At 52.2% G+C, this 10253-nt stretch overlaps 1 protein-coding gene across 1 annotated transcript; it reads left to right on the forward strand.

Annotated features, from left to right (window-relative positions):
* Positions 1-2103: 2103 nt before the first annotated feature.
* MRPL4 (mitochondrial ribosomal protein L4) lies at positions 2104-9939 on the forward strand. The gene is made up of 9 exons (XM_019659211.1): positions 2104-2447; positions 2536-2578; positions 2658-2808; positions 5177-5228; positions 6480-6597; positions 7462-7568; positions 7677-7786; positions 7863-7939; positions 9088-9939. Exons 1-9 carry the CDS (start codon positions 2391-2393, stop codon positions 9231-9233), a joined length of 861 nt encoding a protein of 286 aa, XP_019514756.1. The 5' UTR covers positions 2104-2390; the 3' UTR covers positions 9234-9939.
* The last annotated feature ends 314 nt before the right edge of the window (positions 9940-10253 follow it).

Here is a 10253-nt window from a genome sequence, read left to right on the forward strand (position 1 = left end):
CCAAGAACAGAGTGATGAGTGAAGAAAATGACTCAAGAAACACATATTTAGCCCCTATTGTGTTACAGGCACTAGGCTGGGTGCTGGGACTACAGGGACTACAGCAGGGGACAAATCAGAGCAAAATTTCTGCCCTGGAGAAGTTTACACTCTAATGGAGGAGAAAGACAAAAAACATTTAAAAATGGGAAATTATATAGGATCTAAGAAGATAAATACTGATGGCAAAAAAAAAAAGGCAGGAAAAGAGAGTCAAAAGGGCCAGGGGTGAGGAATGCAATTTTAAATAGGATGGTCAGGACAGGCTTTTTGGAGGAGATGATGTTTGAGCAAAGAATTGAGGAGGGATTGAGTCATGTGGAGCTCTGGGAAAAGTATGTTCCAGGCTAAAGGAAAAACAGCGTGGAATTTTAAACACACATCCACAGTTATTATTGCAGGGACATTCTTGCAAAGGCCCTGAGGTGGGTTCAACATAAATGAATAAGTCAATGAATAAAGCATGTGGCTGTCAGGAAAGTCCAGCCACCCCAGCCCCTGCCACACTCTCCCTACTTTGCGACTTCTGTTCCTTCAGCCTGGAACACATTTTCTTCTCTCAAAAAAGTCCTGATAGACCCTCATGCCTTAGCTTTCAGGTTACAGCTTCAGAGAAGCCAACTCTAAGACTCTCGTTCCCACCCATTATGAATTCTTCCTCTGGGTTCCCACAGACTCTGAAGACCTCCCCCTTTCTGACCCCTCAGCCTTCTTCACTGGACTGTATCTCAAGGGTATCTGCTGTATTTACTTTAGCAGTACACAGTAGGTGCCTAATAAACAATTAAGCAACTAAAGTGCTGTTCCCTCATTCACCACATAAAATCCAAACCTCTGGCACAGGACAGACTTCTAAATCTGCCTGTAAAATCATAAACTGGTTCTGAGAGGAGGCACACACAGCTGGTTGTGGTGGTGACTTCTGGGAGGGGAACGTGGTGAGGGGGAGGGAGGAAGGGGCAGGGAGGGGAACTTGGGGGTGCAGGGGACAGAGGTTAGAGAAGACAGATTTTTCACTTTGGTTATCTTTTCGTAGTTTTTGAAAATTTCTTTACCAGGTGTGTGAATTATCTATGCAAACATAAAATGAATAAATAAAATTCTACAGAATAAAGGATTAAAAAACCTTTTTAAATTTCAAAGAGTGTGGAATTTTAAACACACATCCACAGTTATTCTTGCAGGGATGGAATATACAATGGAATACATTGGAAATTGTTGGTAACACTTTTTATAAATATCCATATATTATATATCAGATACAAAAAAAAAAAGTCCAGATCTTTAGCATATCATTCGAATCCTCCAGGGGTCACCCCCATCCCTACCTTGCCTCTTGTCTCGCTCTGATGACAAACTCACCTAATAATAATAATAATAATAATAATAATAATAATAATGTTTTCACCTTGTACCAGGCATGGCATGCTTTGTCTCCATTATTTCACCGAAGTCTCATAACCACCCCATTTTCCAGATGAGAAAACTGAGGCTGGCTCCAGACCACGTTCTGGGTCCCTCAGCTCTGTCCAGACGGAACACACCTCAAGGTGATCAAGCCTGACCAGCAAAGGAAGGCTGCTAGGGGCGCGTGGCGCCCCCTGGAGATCATGCCGTGAACGTGGAAAAGACCTTAAAAATGAGCATTTGGGTTTCTGCTGAGGGGCTGGACAACAAGAAAGGCAATCCAGGATCTGTGGACTCTCCACTTTGCTCTGTCCTCGGAGAGCCCTGGCAGGTCCGAGAGGGGACAGAACCCTGGCCTAGAGAGCGAGGGAGACACAGACCTAATCTGAGGGGATTGAGGGGGACATAGTTTTGCACTGGGGAATTTACGCGGATAGGCACGGCACGGCACGGCAGGCCCAATCCTGAGAGCGTTCTGTGGGAGATAAGGTCCTGCATTTAAACAAAATCACGTTATTGGATGGAGAAAAACCACCTTGGAGAGTCTTGTAGGCTAGATGGAAGCGGGACCGGGAGGGCGTGGCTGACACCAAAAGCGTAACACTTATTGCTCATGTTCCCTTAGGTTTCCGCCCCAGAACCACCCAGCCATGGGCAGGCCACTTTTCCAGGCTTAACACTCGGGGCTTCTTGCTGTAGGATCGCATTCCCAGGTGTCTCAGAGGGTGCGTTAGGCCAGAAGTGGAAATTGAGGTCTGGGGGTTAGTCTTGGGATGGTGGTGGAGGCACGCTGGGGCGGGCTCCGCTGTCATCGCTCTTGCAAGCTCCGCTTACTGGCCCCGAGTCCGAGCCGAGCCGGCAGCATCGTGTTCGTGACGTCATCGCGAGGCGCCGAGCGAGTCTAGAGAGAGCCTTGACCTCTTGGAGTGGGGAGCTGCGCGCCAATGCTGCAGCTACTCTGGGCCGGGGCGCGGGCCTGGCTTCGGCCCACCGGCTGCCGGGTGAGGCCGGGAACTGAGGGCAGAGTTGGAGGACAAAGGTTGGTTGGTCCAGGGTCGTCTCTCACTCTTGTCCACCATTGCATTGCAGGGCCTGAACGCGCTGGCGAAGCCTGAGCCGTTGGCGAGCGCGGGTGAGGTTGCCGGGGTAGCCCCAGGAGGGGCGGCGACCGGGAGTTCTGACTCTTGTCGCTGACCTCCTAATTGCTTCAGGTCCCCAGGCACCGGTGCTGCGGAAATGCGAGCTCCCGGTACCCGCACAGCGGCGTCCGGTGCAGGCCTGGGTCGAATCCCTGCGAGGCTATCAGCAGGAGCGCGTGGGTCTTGCTGAGCTGCACCCTGACGTTTTCTCCACGGCGCCCAGGTGAAGCGGAGCTGCAATGGTGAAATGGGTGGCAGAGGGACGAGGAGCGCGGGTTTAGGAAGCAGGATGACCTGGACTTGAGCATGTTTCTCCACCTGTCTAAGGGGATGATGGTTTTTCCTGCTGTAGAGTTGTGTGAGGTTGAGAGCTGAGAGGCAACATCCTCTAGGGGTTAAGACGCGGAACCTCTGGGTTCAAACCCTGCCTTCTCCCCATGTGCTTTACTATCTCCAGTCTGTCAGACCTTGAGAGGTTGCTGTGATGATTAAATGAGTTAATTCTGGCACATAATAAGTTCCATAGAAATATTGATTATTGTTGCTGTGATTGATTTTTGCAAAAACTATTCACTAACAGTGTCGAAATCCTTACTACGGTGCCTGGCACAGCCTATTTGCATTTTAGTTAACTATTGGGTTGTCGGAAAAGTCATGACGTATTTTTTTCTGTTTTTTGTTGCAAAAATGCATCATGACTTTTCCGACAACCCAATAGTTCTCAAGATCTCATAACAACCCTAGGAAGAAGGAGTTCTGTTATCCTTATCTTGCAGATAAGAAAACTGAACACAGGGCAGGCCCAGTGGCTCAGTTGGTTAAGAGCTAGCTCAAGAGTGTGAGCTCTGAGCAACAGCGGTTTGATTCCCGGCCCGAGCTGAGCAGCTGCTGAGCTGCCAACAGGTGGCAGGATGGCTCAGCTAAAAAAAAAAAAAAAGTGAAAAAAGAAAACTGAACACAGATTAAGAAATTTGCCCCCAGGTCACACAGCATGTAAGCTTTAGACCCAGGATCTCAACCTTATGTGGTCCAACTCCCAGGGCTGGGTTATTGCTTGCCAAGGTGTGTGATGCCGCTTATGTGCACTGTCTGGCAAATAATAAGTGCTGTTAATTCATTGCTGTTATTTGTGTGTTTCGCCCCTGCCTTTACAGAGCCCCAGTGTAGTAGAGGGTGACAAAAAAAATTAAAAACAATATATTTTGTTTATTTTTTAAATATCTGAAGCACCTGCTATGTGCAGATTCCAGTCTAGGTGTAGCGAATGAGCACAGATGTTGCTTACAGGGGTCAGAAAACTTTTTCTGTAAAGGTCCACATCATAAATATTTTAGGCTTTGGCAGAGGATAATGTTTCCGTGTCAACTCTTCGTCTCTGCCAATGTAGTGCAAAAGCAGCCACAGACAGTATGTAAATAAATTAGCATGGCTGTGTTCCAATAAAACATTCACAAAAAGAGGCAACAGACTATATTTGGACTACTAGCCATAGTTTGCCAAGCCCTGGCAGACTACCCTGCCAGCCATGTCCAATGTAGGCACGTAATGTGTGCCACGAAATGTGTAACTTAAAATTCTTCGGGTAGGCACATTTTAAAAAAGTAGGAAGATAGATACAAGTGAGATTGATTTCAATAATGTATTTTATTTTATTTTATTTATTTATTTATTTTTAAAAGATTTTTATTGGGGTAGTGGGGGGAAGGGAACAGTGCTGGGGAATTGGGGGAAGGGGAACAGACAAATTGCTTTCGTTTTGTTCTTCAGTCTAGTTGTGAAGGACGTTGCTTCACTGACCCAAGTTGGCACCATCATTGCGCTCTTCCCGGGCGAGGCAGATCAGTCGCCGGCTTCTGGACGGCCGCTCATGGCGGCTGCTGGCTACATACGGTAGCCCATGGCAACCTACTGCCACAGGGGCTGCAGCCTACGCCGTCGCCAGCGACTCAGGGCAGCCCAGCTCCAGGTTGAGCTGTTGTTCAGCATCTTAGCTGAAGAGGGCAGTGTCACTGGCCCTCATATGTGGGATCCGAACCAGGGCCCTCTGGCGTCCCAAGCCAGTTCTTAACCATCGCGCCACTCGGCCGGCCCAATAATAGATTTTATTTAACCTGATATGTCATTTCAGCATGTGGCACTGGCCACATTTTAGGTGTTAAGTAGCTACACATGTGGCCAGTGTCTACCGTATGGGGCAGTGCAGAGCTAGAGAGGCAAACTACTTCGTAAAGAAGGTGGCATTGAGTAAGTAATGGTAGGAAAAGAGCAAGGTGAGAAGGAGGAAGGGGTGGCTCTTGCGCAAGGGGGCTTCTCTGGGAGATACTGTTTGGGCTGACACCTGTAGGCTGAGATGGAACCAGCCAGGGAAAGAGCATTTCAGGCAGAGGAAACAGCAAGGGTAAAAAATATATATATATATATGGAATGGAGTGGAGCTGGAGGTGCAGCTAGCTGGGGTCGGAGAGGGGCAGGGGCACATCACACAGGGCCCTGGATGTGGAACGGAGGAGCCTGGGTTTTCACCTAGTGGGGTGGAGGCCATGGGAGGGTTTTACTTGGAGGCAGACCTCTCATGTCTCCTTCCTCCACAGGCTGGATATCCTTCACCAGGTTGCTATCTGGCAGAAGAACTTCAAGAGAATTGTGAGTGTCCTGAGTGGGGTGAGGTGGGGAGAAGGAGGCAGAGGAAGCTTGGTCTGTCTTCTCTGGATTGCTTGGCTCCGGCCCATCTTCTATCTCCTGAACTATTCACTGATGGCTCATTTGCCAGGCATTTTCTGAACACCCACTGTGCACTGGGCATTGTGCTAGTGGATGAGACAGGCAAGATCCCTGCCCTCATGAAACGATCCAGTCAGAGAGGTGAATGTGAATCAAGTAGTCATACCTATAAATAAAAGTATAATTAGGGAAGTTGTCCCACAGAAAGGGGCATTCAACCTCAGGTGTGCAGTAGGTGCTAACTAGATAAAGGGAGTAGTGGGGCTGGAGTGGAGGTAGTGGGAACAGCACATGCAAAGGCACTGTAGCAGGGACCAAAAACAGCCCAATGTGGCCATAGAGTTCAGCAAGAGCAATGGTGAGGACTTTGGATTTTATGCCAAGAGCACTGAAGAAGCCATTATCAATCAGGGTCTCTTTGCCTTCCATGTCCCCACCTCAGAAGTCCAGCGAGCCTTCCCCCTGCCCACACCCTCCCTGGCTCCTGGTTGTTCTAGGATTGAAGTCATCAGCCTGGCATTGGAAGTCCCTCATGATTCCCCATCCTGCACCTCCCCCTAATTCTAGCCATGTCTTTCCCCATGCCCCACCTTCCTTTCAGTTGCAGCCATATTAAAATCATTCAAAAAATACTGAGCTGGGCCGGCCGAGTGGCGCGTTGGTTAAGAGCTGGCTTGGGACGCCAGAGGGCCCCGGTTCGGATCCCAAATATGAGGGCCAATGACACTGCCCTCTACAGCTAAGATGCTGAACAACAGCTCAACCTGGAGCTGGGCTGCCATGAGTCGCCGGCGATGGCATAGGCTGCAGCTCCTGCTGCAGTGGGTTGCCATGGGCTACCATGTGTAGCCAGCAGCCGCAGTGAGCGGCCGTCCAGAAGCCGGCGACTGATCTGCCTCGCCCGGGAAAAGAGCAATGATGGTGCCAGCACCTCACTTTCTGAGTCTGACATTCTGGAGTAGAGGAGGGAACTCTTGATTTCTTTATCCTTCCTGCCCTCCAAAAATGATCCGTGCTTGTATGATGGAGCCCCAATCTCTGTGCCTCCTGTCAGGCTCCCTAGCAGCAGGCCTAGTCCACCCAGGTTGCTGCTATATTCTTGGGTCAGGTGCCTTTTGGCTGCGATGATATCTGCCTCATGAATTTGACCCCCTCCTCACTTTGCACCCGCAGAGCTATGCCAAGACCAAGTCTAGGGCTGAGGTGCGGGGTGGTGGCCGGAAGCCCTGGCCACAGAAAGGCAGTGGACGCGCAAGACATGGCAGCATCCGCTCCCCGATCTGGCGAGGAGGTAAGTGGGCAGGGCAGGGAGGGGGCTCTGAGTTAACACAGGGTCTGGTGTTCCTTCACACACGTGGCGTGACTTCTCCTCGGTTCCATTTCCTCTACCTTATCAGCCTTCCTGGGCAGGGGCAGCAGGACTCTGGCCGCAATAGACCTCACTGCCCATGTGCGGGCAGAGATCTGAGAGTCGTCTACTTTTCCCCATTTCCCCCACCCGCCACCCCACCAGCTCTGGTCTTGGCCTCTCATCAGACTACTTCCCAGCTCCCACAACTTTTTTATGAAGTCTGAGCTTCTTACCTTGGCATTCCGGGCACTCGTGGTTGCAGACACCTCCTCCTTGTCCTCTTCATACCCTCTGTGACCAGATAGCACTGACTCCCATTTGTCTGGCCAACTCCTGTCATTTTTGTGATATGTTTGGGCTACACCTCCTCCAAGAAGCCCTCCCTGACCTCCTTTGGGTCCTCCGCCCTCCACAATCCCTGTGCTGTCTTACCCAGTCCTGATTCCCTCTGCATTCAAGCCTCTGTCTGAATATGAACAGCATGAGGCAGGGATCCTGTCTATCTTGTTCCCTGCTGCACTTCCAGGGCCTAGGAGAGGCTGGACACATAAGTAGACAGTCATCACTCATGGTTTGATGGCTGAGGAAATGGAGACCCAGCAAGGCGAAGTCACCTGTGCCAGGTGATGCCCAATCCAGCCTCCCTTCTACAGCCCTACCTGAAGCCCTGCCCTCTTTGCTGGAGTTCAGCCTGGCTGCTAGCAGCCTCCCCACCCTCAACCCCCACACCAGCCACTGAGGCAAATTTCTGACCTCCAAGCCCAGCTGGGGCCCTCACCTGTTCACTCGCCTCTGTCCCCACAGGAGGCATTGCCCATGGCCCCCGGGGCCCCACGAGCTACTACTACATGCTGCCCATGAAAGTGCGGGTGCAGGGCCTCAAGGTGGCGCTGACGGTCAAGCTGGCCCAGGTAGAGCCCCCATCCCACTGGGAGCCACTAGGTTCCTGGGGTGTGGGCTAAGGGCTGGGAGCTGTGCGGGAGGGGAGACTCAGACCATCTGTCCTGTCCTCCCACCAGGATAACCTGCACATCATGGACTCCCTGGAGCTGCCGACTGAGGACCCCCAGTACCTGACAGAGCTGGCCCGCTACCGCCACTGGGGGGACTCCGTGCTCCTGGTGGACTTGTGAGGGTGTAGGGCAGATGGGGGGAGGGGCTGAGCTCCATCCCCTGCAGGGCTCACCTCCCGGCCTTCATTTCAGAGCACATGAGGACATGCCTCAGAACATCGTGGCAGCCACCTCCGGGCTCAAGACCTTCAACCTGATCCCAGCTGTTGGTGAGTGAAGGGTGCTGGTCCACCCCTGGGTCCCTAGGGAGTGCATGGACCAGTTCAAATTCTGTATCTGCCTCTCAGTCACTGGCCTTGGGCAGTGACCAACCTTCCCAACCCTCAAGTGGTCTAAACAGAGTATCGAAAGAATGATAACTTTCTTAAACCCTCTGAGATTGCATCTGTCCAAGCTCTGGTCCCAGTGCTGGGAAGGAGTGAGTGTGAGGGCCCACTGGCTTGTCCCTGCCTGGCTCCTCACTCAGAGAGGTGGAGAGACAAGATCAGATCTGTCCGGGGCATGTCACACCCATCTTCACGTTAACTGATCCCCAGAGCTCTCTCCTCTCCTGTCTCCTCACTGTATGTCCAGCTGCCTCCTGGACAGCCGTACGTGGGGTTCTCATAGGCATCTCAGTACCTCCTTCCTTCCAGTGGCTCAGGCCACATACCATGCCATCAACCTCCGCTCCTTGGTCAGCTCACCCAGTCTCACCCAATTGGCTCTGTCTTTAAGCATATCCAGAATCCAACCACCTCTTACCACCCTGGGCCAGCCCCCTTCACTTCCTGCCTGGACCAGCACAGCTGCCTCTGCCCTTATCCCCAGAGTCTGTTCCCCCGACGGCGGTCAGAGGGTGCCTGTGAGCACAACTTGGTGTGCATGCCTCTGCCCACAACTTTCCATGGCTCTCACCACACTGGGGAAAAGCCCAAGTCCCCCCTGAGGCCCACTAGATCCTACACGACCTGCCCTGTCCCCTCCTTACCCTCTCCTCCTCCCTCTCCCTACCTTGCTCACTAACAGCAGCCACACTGGCCCCACCTCAGTACATTGTGTTTATTCATCTCTTCTATCTGCGGTCTGTACCCACCTACTGGAGTGTGAGGTGGGAATCACGCCTGAGCAGAAGGCAGAGTGCACAGCGTGCGCGGGAGGCTGTCAGTCAGAAGTGACCAGGCTGAGGACAGTCCCTCGCCTGGGGTCTCCCGGGCAGTGAGCTGTTGAGGCAGGGTTTGAACCCAGGCCACAGGGCTAATGACCCCACACCAGACGATGGTGTCTCTGTAAGAGGGAGTGCTTCCCGGAAGAGGGAAAGAGGCTGCCGATGTGGGGTGCAGCCCCACTGACTACATGCCCCCACCCTGCCCCGTAGGCCTGAATGTGCACAGCATGCTGAAGCACCAGACGCTGATCCTCACCCTGCAGGCTGTCGCCTTCCTGGAGAAGAAGCTGCTCTGGCACGACTCACGCTATACACCCCTCTACCCCTTCCATCTGCCCTACTGTGACTTCCCCTGAGCCCCCAACCTTCCCCGCCCCAGGCCCATCAGCTGCCCTCCTTTCTGCACTGCTCTCCATGCCAGGTGCCTGCTCTGAGCCAGGCCAAGCCCCCGGTGGGTTTGGGGACCTTGCACCCACCCTGCAAGAGGAGCACTGCCCAGACCCCCTCGTAGCAGTAGGAGGCTGAGCCCACGAAGAGTGGCCTGGCAGGCGTCATGACTGGGAAGGGGCAACTCAGCAGAGACCCTGACCGAGCTCCTGTCCCAATTCTCTCTTCCCTGTTTAGTCACAGAGGAGAAACAGAAAAGCTCATTGCCATGTTGTGAATAATTCTAACTGGCAGGTCAGGCTTTCTCCCCAGTGCTGGGCACCACCAGCATCTCTTCTCAAGGGGCGACCTTAGTGCTGTTTATAAAAATGACCCAGCATCAGCTTCCTTGGGGTTGAGGCAGGCTCCAGGAGCTCGCAGAGGAGCGTGGGCGCAGCACATCCCTAGGAACCTGCTCCTGGCACCTCCCGGCTCCTGGGCATGTCATCATCTACCTGCATCCCTGACAGGTTCTGTGGTCCCATTGGTTACAGTCTTTCAGTCTGATGTGCAGGCTTGATTTCACAAGTAGGTGCCATATGCAAACCTGAGCTTTCATCACAACGATTTCCACTGAGCACAGTCAGAATCAATGTGGTCAATAAATGAGTGAATAAACATTTTTTAAAATACCAACCAGTACCTTAATTCTTGAGTCTGCTGATATCGTTTGCCTCCCCTCTGCCAGTTAATTTTTTTTTTTTAAGATTTTTATTGGGGAATTGGGGGAGGGAACAGTGTTGGGAAATCAGAGAAGGGGAACAGACAAGTTGCTGTCCTTTTGTTCTTCAGTCTAGCTGTGGAGGACGTTGCTTCACTGGCCCATGTTGGTATTTTGACCATCGCGCTCTTCCCAGCTGAGGCAGATCGGTCGCTGGCCATTGGACGGCTGCTCACCGCGACTCAGCAGCTCACGCTGGCTGCCAGCTACTCACACTGGCTGCCAGCTA

Source organism: Hipposideros armiger, unplaced genomic scaffold (genome assembly GCF_001890085.2).
Source record: "Hipposideros armiger isolate ML-2016 unplaced genomic scaffold, ASM189008v1 scaffold_298, whole genome shotgun sequence".
In the NCBI taxonomy this organism is placed as follows: domain Eukaryota; kingdom Metazoa; phylum Chordata; class Mammalia; order Chiroptera; family Hipposideridae; genus Hipposideros; species Hipposideros armiger.